Source organism: Dasypus novemcinctus, chromosome 21 (genome assembly GCF_030445035.2).
Source record: "Dasypus novemcinctus isolate mDasNov1 chromosome 21, mDasNov1.1.hap2, whole genome shotgun sequence".
In the NCBI taxonomy this organism is placed as follows: Eukaryota; Metazoa; Chordata; class Mammalia; order Cingulata; family Dasypodidae; genus Dasypus; species Dasypus novemcinctus.
Window position 1 is genome coordinate 12,642,498 of NC_080693.1, and position 12,846 is coordinate 12,655,343.

Genomic DNA, 12,846 nt, shown 5'->3' on the forward strand with positions numbered 1-12,846 from the left:
CGCCTGGGGCGGGGCAGGTGCTCACCAAATGTTTGGAGAAGGAAGGAAAAGCAGGAGGCAACAGCTCAGAGAGGGTGAGGGAGCTGCCCCAGGTAGCACAGCCCGGGAGAGGCCCAGGCGTTGCATCACCCGGGCTGGTGGTCCTGGGTTGGAGCTCATGACAATGACAGCCCGTAGCCCCTGGGGGTCTGCGACTCCATGGTCACGCTGGCAGGACCCACCGCACCCGGGGTCGACCCGCAGGCTGCGTTCTGTCCCTTCTGCCCGTAGCTGCCGTCACGTCCTGACGTCACCTCGAAGGCCCGTCCCTGGGCGCCCCTCACCCCCACAACCCAGGGGCCGACGAGTCCCGGTGAGCAGCGGCCCGCGGCGGCCGGACCTTCAAAACACACATCTCGACACAGCGGCGTTCCAAGAGATCAAAATGCATTTAATGTGGTCTAGTCTCGTCGCCTACGTCTTTAAATACCGCTATGTATTGAAAATAACATGAAAATTCTCCCGCGTCATCATTTAAAATAGATTTGACATCGTCCGGCCTGACAGGGGGCCCATGCACCTGCACAGGGACCTCCAGGAGGCGGCTCCCCTCCCCCGCCCTCCCGGCCCGCCCAGCCCCGGGACCCTCAGGGGAGGCAGGGCCGGTGCACGCAGGGACAGGGGGGCGGGGGGGGGGGGGGGGGGAGCGGACAAGCACCAGGGGAGGGGTGGGAGGGGCCCACCGCGTTCCGAGCAGCACGCACGGGAGTGCACACGGACCCACCCGCCGCCCCCTGCGCGCCCCACCCCCTTCTGGCGCTCACAATCACCCGCGGAGCTGTTCACGTCCACACACCTCGCACACGCGCATCCACACGTACAGCCGCGCAGCCATGCCGCTCCCAGGAGACAGGCGCGCCCCGCCAGCCCTGCGCACAAAGCCCCGCACGGTGGGGTCCCGGAAACACCCACCGCGGGAAGGTACCACACTCGTGCGCTCACACTCACAGGAGCACGCCCACCCCCACACAACCCGCACCCAAGTACTCCTTCGGATCCCACTCCCACACACACGTAGCCATGGCCCTGGGCACAAGTACACCAACCCCCCACCCTCGCACACGCGCCCCACCTGTGCACGTGGGTGTGAGCAGGGCACAGCGGGGGGCGAACAGGTCAGCTGAGTCGGCACTCCTGCTGGCATGCACGCCGACAGGTGCGCGCGGGCCGAAGGCTGGTAAGCGCCGCTCACCACGGCGTGACCCACGCAGCCCTGAATATTTTTGCCAGTGTGTTACAAACGCAGCTCCATACACACGGACACGGCCGTGCACGCTCGTGCCCTCACAGGCAAAGCCGTGGCTGCCCACACTGCACCCACACACACAGATGAGATGATTCCACCCGTGAACTCGGGCGCGCGCGCACACCGGCCTGGCCCGCTTTTCCTTCCAAGCCGCTCAGTCTCTGGGGCAGAGGCGCAGACGCCGGGTCTTCGGCCACGTCCGAACCTTAAACCTTGTGCATTCCAGGAAGCACGAGGGCGGGCACCAGCACGTGGGCACGCCCCGGCCCGGCACACAGCCACACGTGCGCACGCGCACACACGCACCCCACCGCGCCCAGGCCTCACACCAGCCCGCGCGCGAGCGCAGCCACGCCCCCAACCCACCATGTCACTGCCCACCCCCCATTCCCCCGCGCGTGCACGCGCGCACCCTCTACGCACATGCGCACCCTCTACGCACACGCTACCCTCGGGCACAGGTCCGGCTCGTCCCGCCCGCCCTCCCGTTTCAAGAGCCCTGAAGAGGGAAACTATTTTGGTCTTTAGCAATAAATAAATAAATAAATAGTTAAATAAATGGGAGGGGAGGGGCGAGAACCGAGAGGGCAGGAGGGTTTCAGAATGCAGCCACCCGAGCGCCTCTGGCTAGGGACGAAGGGCAGCTGGGGTGGGGGTGCCGCGGCCCGCAGGGTCTGAGGGGGTCAACAGCCCCCCGGGGCGAGGCCTTCCCAGGCCACGGAGATGGCCGGGGTGCGGGCAGCGGGGCACCTGCTGGTCCCCCGGGGGTGGAAGAGCCGCCCATGCTGGCCTCAGGACCTCGGGCAGCAGGGCAGGGCCCGGCAGGGGCCCGTGAGGGCACGGCGTGTCCTTCCCTAGACCTCGGCCTGGCACTTGGGGCAGGGGCGTAGGGTGGCGACAGCGAAGGCTCTGGCACCAAGGTGCTCCCACGGGACCTCACCTCCGCCCCGCCCTGGAGCACTGGTCGCTCTGGTTTTGGGGTGGGCGGCCGGCGTGGGGGTTCCTCCAGCAGGACCTGAGAGGAAGGCACTGCCTGGGGTTCAGTCTTCTGAGCCAAAGACTTGGGTGGGGCCGGGGGGCCAGGCAGGGTGCTGGGAGCCGGGCTCACCTTGGGCCCAGGGTGGTGGGGTGCCCTGCCCACGGCCACCTGACTGGGACCACTGCCGCTGTCAGACCCTTGGTGGACCCTGGCTGCTCAGAGCTGGGGCGTCTCTAGCCGCGGCCGGAGGGTTAAGATGGACCCCCAGCCTCTCCTATCCCCCCAGTTGTTCATTCACTGGGCAGCCTGAGACGTTCCCTTCACCACTCTGACTCAGTTTCCCCACTTGGGCACGATAAGGCCTTGAGTGCCTTCTGCTTCCGAGCTATCCTCAGGGCACAGATTGGAGGTGACTGGCCAGGCGGGTTGGGGAGACAGGGACCCTCCAGTTACTGTCTCCCGATGGGCCTGGGCACCAGAGGAGAACCTTCTTTGCTTAAGGTGCTGGGTGGGGCCTGGGCTCCGTGCCAGGGCTGTGCCCCGGCAGCCCTCGCCTTCTCCACCAAGACAAGGCTGTGCTGGGAGCTGCTGGCTTGGGGGCTTGCTCTGGGCTAGCAGAATGAACTAGAAACAAGGGGACCCCAAATGCCTTCCTGATGTGGGGCCCCGTGGAGGCCCCTCCCACTCTCTCACATCCCGGGAGGAGCAGCAGCCCTAAAGCCTTGGGGAGTTCTTGAGACTTGAGCAGGGAACGCAGGCCTGGTCGTCTCCCTGGGGAGGGAGGGGTGACAGTGGCCCCCGCTGCCCTGCTAAGATCCCCTCTCTGCCACGCTGCAGCAAAGCCCAGCACAGCCGTGTCCCTCGTGAAGGGGGCAGGGCCGTGGCCCCGTGCCAGGTGGGCCGGGGGCAGACGGAGGGTGGGGACAGGTACGTCTGCAGCGGGGGAGGATAAGAGCGTCCAATAAAAACAGGAACTTGAGCCGGGAGACCCGGAGTCGCTAAGGCACAACTCACTCTGCGCGGCCGAGCGGGGACCGGGCGTGCCCCGTTGCCTTCCTGGTTGGGGACCGCCGGCTCTCCCAGAGCCGAGGCATTCCCACGTTCCCAGGAGCTCCCCAGCACGGGGGAGATGGAGGCCTCTGGGCAGACATTGGAGACAGAAGCAAAGCTGGACACGAGGATGGGGGGGCGGGGGCCGGGAGAGGCAGTGCACCCCAGCGGCAGGCCCTGCACCTGCCCCGCGCCGCGCTTCCACCGTGCAAAGGCCAATCAGGAAGCGGGAGCCCACTCGCCACCCCCGACGACATCAGAGAGCTTTTACTGCAACCCCTTAACGCGGCCCGGCTCTTCTATCTCGAACGGAAGCTGACTCGTCTTCTGAGCATAAGGGCGCCGCGGAGGCCCTAAGACTTGTGCTTGCTGCCAGGGCCGCTGCCCTCCGCCCACGGGTCTAGACCCCTGCCCGCCTCGGCAGGGAGGAGGGGCCGGCCCGCCTCAGGGAATCTTCTGGAGCCTTCCTCCGGCTAACTGCACGCCGGGGCGCCGAGGGACTGCTCATTGTCCTTTTTTTCAACCCCACAAATTAATTTTTAAAAATTTTAAGTCCCGTTTTAATTTTTTTTTTTTTTTTTTTTTTGGTCATCAGTCTTACTCAAGGTAAGAATGAGAAAGCCAAAACCGGTGTTAAAAACCAGCAAGGGGCCCTGCAGCCCCCGGCCTTCGCCCCCAGACACCGTCGGCCTCCTGCTTTGCCACCTCCAGGCTGGCGGCCACGCTCCCTCCGGGTGGGAGCTCCCGCCCCCCGCGGCCCACCCCAGGGCACAGCGGGGAGGGTCTGCCCACTCCGGCTGCCCGCTCTCCCGCCACCCTCCCGAGGCGACTGCGAAGAAACGTAAAACGGTTAAAACGCGACTGAGTCCGCAGCCCGGGGCCCCCGGCCCGCCCCGCCCACGGCCGGGCCCACCGGGCCTGCGCCCCGCGGGGTACACGCTGGACCGCGGCCTGGCCGGCTCAGATCTCCGACTCGCGCCTGTAGGGCCGCTGTTCCAGGGCGCCGCCCCCCGCCTGGAGTCGGTCAAACTCGTGCCTGTTCTGGGGGCCGAGGCCGTCGCCGCGGCCGGCCCCGTCGTCCTCCTCGTCCTCGTCGCGGCTCAGGAAGGCCAGCTCGTTCTCGTAGCAGAAGGAGCTGGCGCCGGGGAGCAGGAACTTGTTCTCCACCAGGTCCTTGGCGCTGCAGCGGGGCGTGGAGGGCACCTCGTAGGTCTTGTGGAAATGCGCGTAGTCGATCTTGTACTGGCTCTTCTCCTCGAAGAGCACCGGCTCGAAGCGGTGGCCCCAGAGGATCTCGCTGGCCAGGTAGGAGCTGCGGGCCTGCGTGGTCATGGCCGTGGCCTCCACCATGCCCTCCAGGATGACCACGATCTCGAAGTCGTCGGTCTCCAGGTCCTGCCGGCTGATGCCGAAGAGCGGGCTGGCCTCGTCGATCTCGTGCAGGATGGTGATGGGCGAGACCAGGAAGATGCGGTCCAGGCCCTTGTCGAAGCCCACGTCGATGTCGATCTGGTCCAGCGGGATGTACTCGCCCTCCTCGGTGACGCGGGGCTTGATGAGCTGCGCCCGCACGTGGGCCTCCACGATGTGGCTCTTGCGCAGGTTGCCCACGCGCCACATGAGGCAGAGCTTGCCGTCGCGCAGCGCCACCACGGCGTTGTGGCTGAACAGCAGCGTCTGCGCCCGCTTCTTGGGCCGCGCCATCTTGGCCATGATGGCGCCGATCATGAAGGAGTCGATGATGCAGCCCACGATGGACTGGGCCACCACCATGAACACGGCCACGGGGCACTCCTCCGTCACGCAGCGCAGCCCGTAGCCGATGGTGGTCTGCGTCTCGATGGAGAAGAGGAAGGCCGCCATGAAGCCGTGCACCTGCAGGACGCAGGGCGTGCGGCCCCGGTCCTCGGCCGCCGCCGGCTCCAGGTCCCCGTGGGCCACGGCGATGACCCAGAAGATGACGCCAAACAGCAGCCAGGAGGCGAGGAAGGCCAGCGAGAAGACGAGCAGCAGGTAGCGCCAGCGGATGTCCACGCAGGTGGTGAACATGTCGGCCAGGTAGCGCTGGGACTTCTCGTCCATGTTGGCGAACTCGATGTTGCACTGGCCGTTCTTCTTGACGAAGCGGCTGCGGGCTCGGCGCCGCGTGTGCACCTTGCCGTTGCCGAAGCCGTTGGCGCCCGACATGGTGACCAGGCGCAGCCCGTCCTCCTCGGAGGACACGATGCTGTAGGGGTTGGCCCGGCTGGCCGCGGTCATCCCGGGGGTGGGGGGGTCCTGGCACACCCCCAGGCTGGCTCCGGGTGGTGGGGCGGTGGCTGGGGGGGCTGGGGGTGCTCCTGCAGCAGAAACAGAGAAAGGTCAAGGCCGGGCGGGGCAGGACCCCCCACTCCGCGGTCCCTCCCACCCTGGGGCCCACGGACGTGACCGAGAGACTCTGAGACCTTAACTTACCCCGAAATGAGCTCGAGACCTTCCCTCCCAACCCTAAAGCAACTCCTCGCCCAGATCCCGGGATGCATCCGCCACCCCTCCTGCTCTCACGCCCACCTCTACTCCATCCGGAAATCCTGTTGGTCCTGCTTGCACCTCGCGGCCCCCAAGATCTCGCCCACGCAGCGTCGGTCCCCCCAGCCTCCCTGCTTGGCTACCCCCTGGCCCACCTCCCATGCCCAAAGCAGCCGTGGAACCTGGGAAGGCCCAAGTAGGGCCTGACCCTCCTCTTCCCAGAACCATCGCTGGCTCCCAGTTCCCTCAGAATCAGAGGAAAGCCCCTCTAGACCTGTAGGACCTCCCCGGCTGCAGCCCCCTTGGATCTCACCCTCCCTGTCCCCCGCTCTCCCCACTTCTTGGCTTCCTCCACGCTGGTCCTCAGATACTCCAAGCACACGCCCTGCAGTGCGTCCCACCCAGGCTAGCTCCCTGGCACCCCGGGGCCCTGGCTCCAGCGCTCGGCGCCCAGAGGCCTCCCTCCACCTCCTGGGGAGGCTCGCCCCCCGGCCACCCACCATACTCTCCTTCCCGGCTGCGGCCGGCGGCACTGCCACTTTGGACAGACGTCCATGGTGGTGCATCTGCTGCCCACCCCCCAGCACGAGCCCAGGGTGGTGGGCGCTTCGTTTGGCTCGCCAGGGCATCTCCCCCACCCCACCCCACCCCACCCCACCCCACCCCACCCGGAACAGGCCTGGCACAGAGGGGTCTCCGTGCATGTCTGTGCAACGCACCCGAGCAGAGAAACAAGGACGGGCCTGGAGCGTGCACCACGTCTCCCCGCAGACGCCCCCAAGCTCGGTCCCCTGGCGCCTTTTTTTTTTTTTTTAAGATTTATTTATTTATTTAATTCTTCCCCCTCCCCTGGTTGTCTGTTCTTGGTGTCTATTTGCTGCGTCTTGTTTCTTTGTCCGCTTCTGTTGTCGTCAGCGGCACGGGAAGTGCGGGCGGCGCCATTCCTGGGCAGGCTGCTCTTTCTTTCACGCTGGGCGGCTCTCCTTACAGGGCGCACTCCTTGCGCGTGGGGCTCCCCTATGCGGGGACACCCCTGCGTGGCACGGCACTCCTTGCGCGCATCAGCACTGCGCATGGGCCAGCTGCACACGGGTCAAGGAGGCCCGGGGTTTGAACCGTGGACCTCCCATGTGGTAGACGGACGCCCTAACCACTGGGCCAAGTCCGCTTCCCCCCCTGGCGCCTCCTGATGCTCACCCTGCACCCCCACCCCGACCACCACACACCCGACGATATACTCACCCTGGACGTCAGATCACGGACACCCACATGCCGTACCCGGGGACTCCCCTCCCACTGCCAGCAGTGGTTTGGGGGGCACTTCCAGAGTCTGCGCCAGGCAGGGCTCGCCCACCACCAGACCTGTGCTTTCCTCGTCTACAAGCGAGGCCCGTGGGCTTGCCGCACAGGGCGCGTGGGTGCTCTGGGTGCCCGGTCAGCGACCCGCCTTCAGATCACCTGGGAGAGCACCCGCACCACCTGACCCAGTGACTGCAGGGCCCACCCCTTGATGCCGGCCCCACCCCACTGCCTGCAGGCCCCGCCCCCTAGGTGCTGGTCCCTCCCCCTCGCACCAGCCTGCCCACTGACTGCAGGCCCCTTCCCTTGGCGCCGGCCACGCCCCAGGTGCTGCAGGCCCCTCCCCTCAGTGCTGGCCCCGCCCCGGTGACTGCAGGCCCCTCCCCTTGGTGCCGGCCCCGCCCCACTGCCTGCAGACCCCGCCCCCTCAGCGCTGGCCCCGCCCCTCGGCGCCGGCCCGCCCCGTTGAGTGCAGGCCCCCACCACGTGCCACAAACCCACCTTGGCACCAGGCCCCACCCCCATTGGCCACGGGCCCCGCCCCTCCGCTCCAGGCCAGAGGCGGGGCTTCTGCGAGCCCGGGTGTGACGCCATCTGACGCCAATAGCCCCGGGCTGCAGAGCGTAGCTGCGGGTGGGGGAGGGGACGAGGAGAGGGTCTCCCCCACCGATGGGGACCCCCAGGAGCCCCTCATCCCCACCCCGCAGCACGATGAGTCCAGGGTGGGGCAAAGCCGTGCAGCCGGCGTGCTCGTCCGCGTTTTACAAGGAAGATGCCAGGCCCACGAGAAGGCCCGGGGCACCTGAGCGTGGGAGGGGGGCGGTGTGGGCGCAGGGCCGAGCAGGCTGCAAGCTCCCCGAGGCCCCGCCGAGCCCGCGGAGGGACGGACTGCCGTTCTCCACGCACAGCCCAGGCTCAGGTGCCAGAAGGCCTGCCCCGGCCACTCCAGAGGTGGCCGCGCGGGGACTCAGCCGATCTGCGGGCGGCTCTGAAGCCCCAGCTGGACCCAGGGACCTGGCTCCTGGCCAGTCCACACTGCCCGTGCCTCCCACACACCTGTTCCTCAAAGGTCAGCGCACCGCACAGCCACGGCCTGGGGGGGGACACGTTGTGAGCGCCACCGCAGCACAAAATGGCACGACCTCTGACCTCTGTTCCAACTACTTGGGGACAGGTGAGGGTGGAGCCCACCGGATACTGCAAACTGGGAACACTTCCCAGGGTCTGTCTCGGCCACGGGGATCTGTTGGATTCCCAGAACTTGACACAGAAAAGATGCTAGCAGGTGCATCTGTCACCTGACAGACAGAACCAGCTCCTTGCAAGGCAAGGAGAACACTCAGTGTGCTGCGGGCCTGGTGTGTGCCAGGCACAACAGTAAAGGCTCCTGAGTACCCCCACAGCAAGCCAACAAGGGAGATACACTGTTTACTTCCTACTCTCTGAAACCAGGCTCAGAGAGGTTAAGAGCCTTCCCCAAAGTCACACAGCCAAAGGCAGGAGAGCCAAGACTCGAACCCACGTCCAACGGATGCAAGCTCTCCTGCAGCAGGATCCCGGACTCTGCGATGGAAGTCTCTCCTCACTCCGCCGGCCTCCCTCCCACGGTTTGAGCCGACCACCTCACCACGGGTTCGAGGAGCTGAGAGCTGAGCCCGTAAGAGTGGACGCTGCTTCTGCCTGGGCCAGGAGGCAGGGGGCCGGCGGTGGGGGGGAGCCCCAGGGCTGCGCTCAGAAGACGGCTCAGCCCCAGATCCCTGGGCCCTCCGGGGGGAAGCCGCCGGATCCCGGGGGCTGGGTTTGTGTGGCCCGGAGGCCCGGAGGGACGTCCAGCGGGTCATGGCCGCTCCGGCTCCTGCTCTGAGAAGCTCGAGGCCTGCGGGGGACAGAATCGCAAAAATCAAAGGCCCGAGGCCCCGCTGGCTGTGGCTCCCCGGCCGGCGGGCCTCACACCGGCCGGCTCCCAGACGGGCAAGGGGGCGGCCGTGGCCTCTGGCCCCTCAGCCGGGACCAGGTACCGGAGCCTCGCCAGGTGGTGACACACAGGCTGGGACCCCGCCCCTGATGCCGACATCCTCCCTGAGACCACCAGGAAGAGCCGCGCCCTCTCCCCACTTCCCGGGCTGGAAACCTGGAGAGACGTCCCTGGCTGAAAGCTGCCAGCAGCCAGCAAGGAGCAGAGCTGCAGCTGGAGCCTCTGCTTCCGAGTCCTCTGCCCCTCAGGCCCCCTTTCCTGCTTTGTGCGTGTGTGCGAGAGTATGAGAGTGTGAGTGTGAGAGTGGATGAGTGTGAGTGTGTGAGACAGAGTGAGAGTGGATGAGAGTATCGATGACACTGAGTGTGTGAGGCAGTGTGAGTGTGAGAGTGTGTGTGAGACTGAGTATGAGAAGTATGGGTGTGGGAGTGTAAGTGCAGGTGAGAAAGGGCGAGTGGAACGTGTGCCTGTGAGAGAAGGTGTGTATGTGGGTGAGTGTGTGAGGAAGGAAACGCATGAGCACGTGTGAGGAGCCCGGGGATTTCCTGAGGGGATGTCTGTGGAGTGTGTGTATGAGAAGTACAGGTGTGAGAGCGTGAGACTGTGAGACACGAAGGTGCGTGAGAGGATGAGAGGATGTGTGGTGAGTGTGAGAAAGTGCGAGAGGATGTGCGAGCGCGCATGCGTGTGCGGACATGTGCGTGTGGCGAGATTCTGCGCGCGTGTGCGAGAGCGAGACCGCGTGGGTGAGCGAAGCACCACAGAGAAAGACCCGGCAGAGCAGGCGGGAGGAGAAGCCCCGGCGCCACGCGTTCCCCAAGCACGCGCCACACGCGCAGACACGGGTGCGGCAGGACGGTGACGCAATCCCGCCGGCGTTAGGGGCTCGCTTTGAGAACTGCGGGTCGAGGCCGTCAGCGGGGCGGCCAGACTCCTGCCCAGGGGCGCGGGCGGCGCAGGGAGGCAAGGAGGTCTCAGCAAGGACAGCGGATCTGCGGGGGAGGCCCCAGGAAGCAGGGCCGCCCCATTCCACAGACCGCGGGACCGAGGCCGGGGACAAGGGGTTCCAGGGCAACTCGGGGGCCCCAGAAGAGGACGACAATAGGACCCCCTGGGGGAGGCCCCGGGTGTCCTACCTGAGGAGACGGGGCCGCCGGCCCTGGAGGGGACGCGGGGCCCAGCTGCTCCTCCAGCCGCCTCCACGTCCGCGGGGCTCCGCCAGGGCCGGGCCGGCAGCTTTTAGAGGACACACCGGCCGCAGCCGCCACCTGACCCGGGGCGGGGCCCGGGAGCCAGTCACCGGGAGGTGCCCGGACGCAGCAGGCCACCCGGCTCAGCTCCCGCAGCCTCGGCGCCTCAGGTTTCGGCCACGTCCGGAAGGAGAGCAGGGAGGGCCTGGGCCACACACCCCCGTGCCAGGCCAGCGCGAGCGCGGGCCAAGGAAGACGCGGGGCCCTAGGAGGGCGGGGCGGGGCCTCCCCTCCCGTGGGTCAGCGGTCAGGCCTGCTCAGGGGCTGGACCCCCGCGGAGCTGCGACCCACCAGCCGTCGCTGTTTACGCGGCCCTAACACCTGCCCGCGCTCTTCTGGGCGCTCCAGTGGATTAACTCATCTAATCCCTACAACACTGCCACCATTATCCCCGATTTCCAGGTGAGGAAACCGAGACTCGGGGAGACTGAGTCACTTGCCCATTGGTCACGCAGCCACTCAGGGGTGGAGCTCCCAGCCCAGGGGGCGGGGGTGTGAAATCAGTGCCCGCCCCCCAGGCCCCAAGGCCCCTGCAGTCCATCTGGGTGGCTAAGACATATGAACACCCCTGAATCGAGGAACAAGAAAGCAAAGGCTCAACGACCCTCACCGGCACCCCTCACCTTCCAGCCCTTGCTTGGATACCTCCAGAGATGGGGCGCTCACTACCTGACGGTCAAACCCAACATCGGGGGAATCTTTAGAGGTCACTAGCTGCAGGGAAGGCCCGTGCGCCCCCTCCTCCATCCAGCACCCTCAGCAGACATCACTAATCAATCACAGCTCAGACTCTTTCCCCATCCAGGCACTATCCATCAGACTCAGCACGAGTGATTGAAAAATCCCACGCTCATTTTACAGATGTTGGGAGAAGGGCAGTGCCCTTGTTAGTCACACAGGAAGCGAGAGGCAGCGCCTGGAGGGAAAGCTCGGCAGGGACGGGGACAGGGAGGCAGGGGAGGAACGGCCGGAGCCGGGGGCTGGAGGTGAGCAGAGCTGCGCTGCTCGGGGACCAGCGAGGAGGCTGGCCCGGCCTGGAGGGGAGACGGAGCAGCGGGAGACAGAATCGGCGTTTCCGACGAGGACATCTTGTGCCCCTCACTGCCTGATTCCCTCCTGGAGGCCTGGCCAGGATTGCTCACCCAGTGGCGGGCAAACAGGCGGCGCCAATGCAGTCCAGGCGCTGTGCCATGCCCCGTGCTAGGCCCAAGGACAAAAAACAGCCACTACACCATGGTGGGCGTTGGGACGGCCCTTCCCCACAGACCCAGCCTGCACCGCACCACGGCCCTCCCGCCCCAGCTCCCAGCGTCTCTTCCCCGAGAGCCCCTCTGGCCCCCAGCCGTGCTCTGCCCGTGCCCGGGGCAGGCGGGAGCAGGGGGACAAACGCCCCGGCTCCCTCCCCGCAGGGGGTAGCCTCCGCTGTGCGTCCCCGCTGTGTCTCCAGGCTCCCGGCTGCACTGAGCTCCAGCTGCCCCCTGTGGCACCCTTCCTGCGTCCCTCCCACTTCCACACTCCTGCGAGGTCTTCCCGTGACCGGCGCCCCCTGAGCCGCGGGTGCTGGAGCCCTGGTCTCCTGGGCCCTCCTGACGGGGCCGGCGCGGAGGCCGCTGGACCTCGGAGCCCCTCCAGAAGGCCCGGCAAGCACCGCGCGGCCAGCGTGCTCCCCCCTTCCCCAGCCTCCCCCTCCCGCTCGGCCGACAGCGCCCCCTTCCCCGAGGCCCCCGCCCGAAGCCCGCCCTCCCCCCTCTGCTTCAGCCCCACGTCCAGCCGTCCCCCAAGTCCTGCGGAGCCTGACTCCTCCATCCTCAGAACCGTCCCCAGCCCCACGGTCCAGACAAGGCAACGGGTCCCGAAAGGGTCCCCGGGCTACCCCTGCCCCCACCACGCTAAAGGGAATGATTCACATCCTCCCATCTGCCCAGGACCCGCTGAAGGCCACCACTTCCAGGAAGCCCCCTGGCTTATCCAGCCCCCGGCTTCTCCCGTTAGAGCCAGAGGCTATTTCGCACGCGGCGCCAGAGTGGGTCTCGCCTGACCAACCTGAGGGCCCCCGCGAGGCTGGAGCAGGCCTCGGCACAGAGGAGGCACCCAGGAAGTGCTCTCGGCCGAGGTGCGGAAGTAAGTCTCTTGACGGAGGAACAGCAGGATCGGTGGATGAGGAGACGGGTGGACAGACGAGGCTGGCAGATGGCTGGCCGGCTGGGAGAGCAAACGGGCAGCCAGCTGTGTGCATGAAGGGGCGAGGGTGAGCAGATGGACGACGGGTGGCGGGTGGCGGGGTGGCCGGGTGTGCGGGCGAATGGATGCAAACACAGAAGAGCGCAGGTCCGGGACTTCATCTTACCTCTGGAAACCTGTCTTCTAGGTGACAGTGCTGAGCGGGCAAGCAGCTGTCTTCAGGGGAGCATCCACTGCGGCTGCCATTTCCCAGACACCGGGTGGGGAGGAGCCCGCGGCCGCGAGAGCCTGAAGCAAGAGCAGGGCCGAGTTAGCGCGG

The 12,846-nt window shown here is 66.8% G+C and overlaps 1 protein-coding gene across 3 annotated transcripts in view; it reads right to left on the bottom strand.

Moving 5' to 3' along the window:
- Nucleotides 1-409: 409 nt before the first annotated feature.
- The window catches only part of KCNJ12 (potassium inwardly rectifying channel subfamily J member 12), a 41,150-nt gene continuing 28,713 nt past the window's right edge, over nt 410-12,846 (bottom strand). For 2 of the 3 annotated variants that reach the window (XM_058283326.1, XM_058283325.1), the window contains exons 2-3: nt 12,694-12,815; nt 410-5,653 (exon numbers count right to left, since the gene is read on the bottom strand). In XM_058283326.1, the coding sequence (XP_058139309.1) occupies nt 4,275-5,573 (1,299 nt within the window). In that variant the 5' untranslated portion in view covers nt 5,574-5,653; nt 12,694-12,815 and the 3' untranslated portion in view covers nt 410-4,274. The other variant, XM_023591662.2, reaches the window with a different exon arrangement.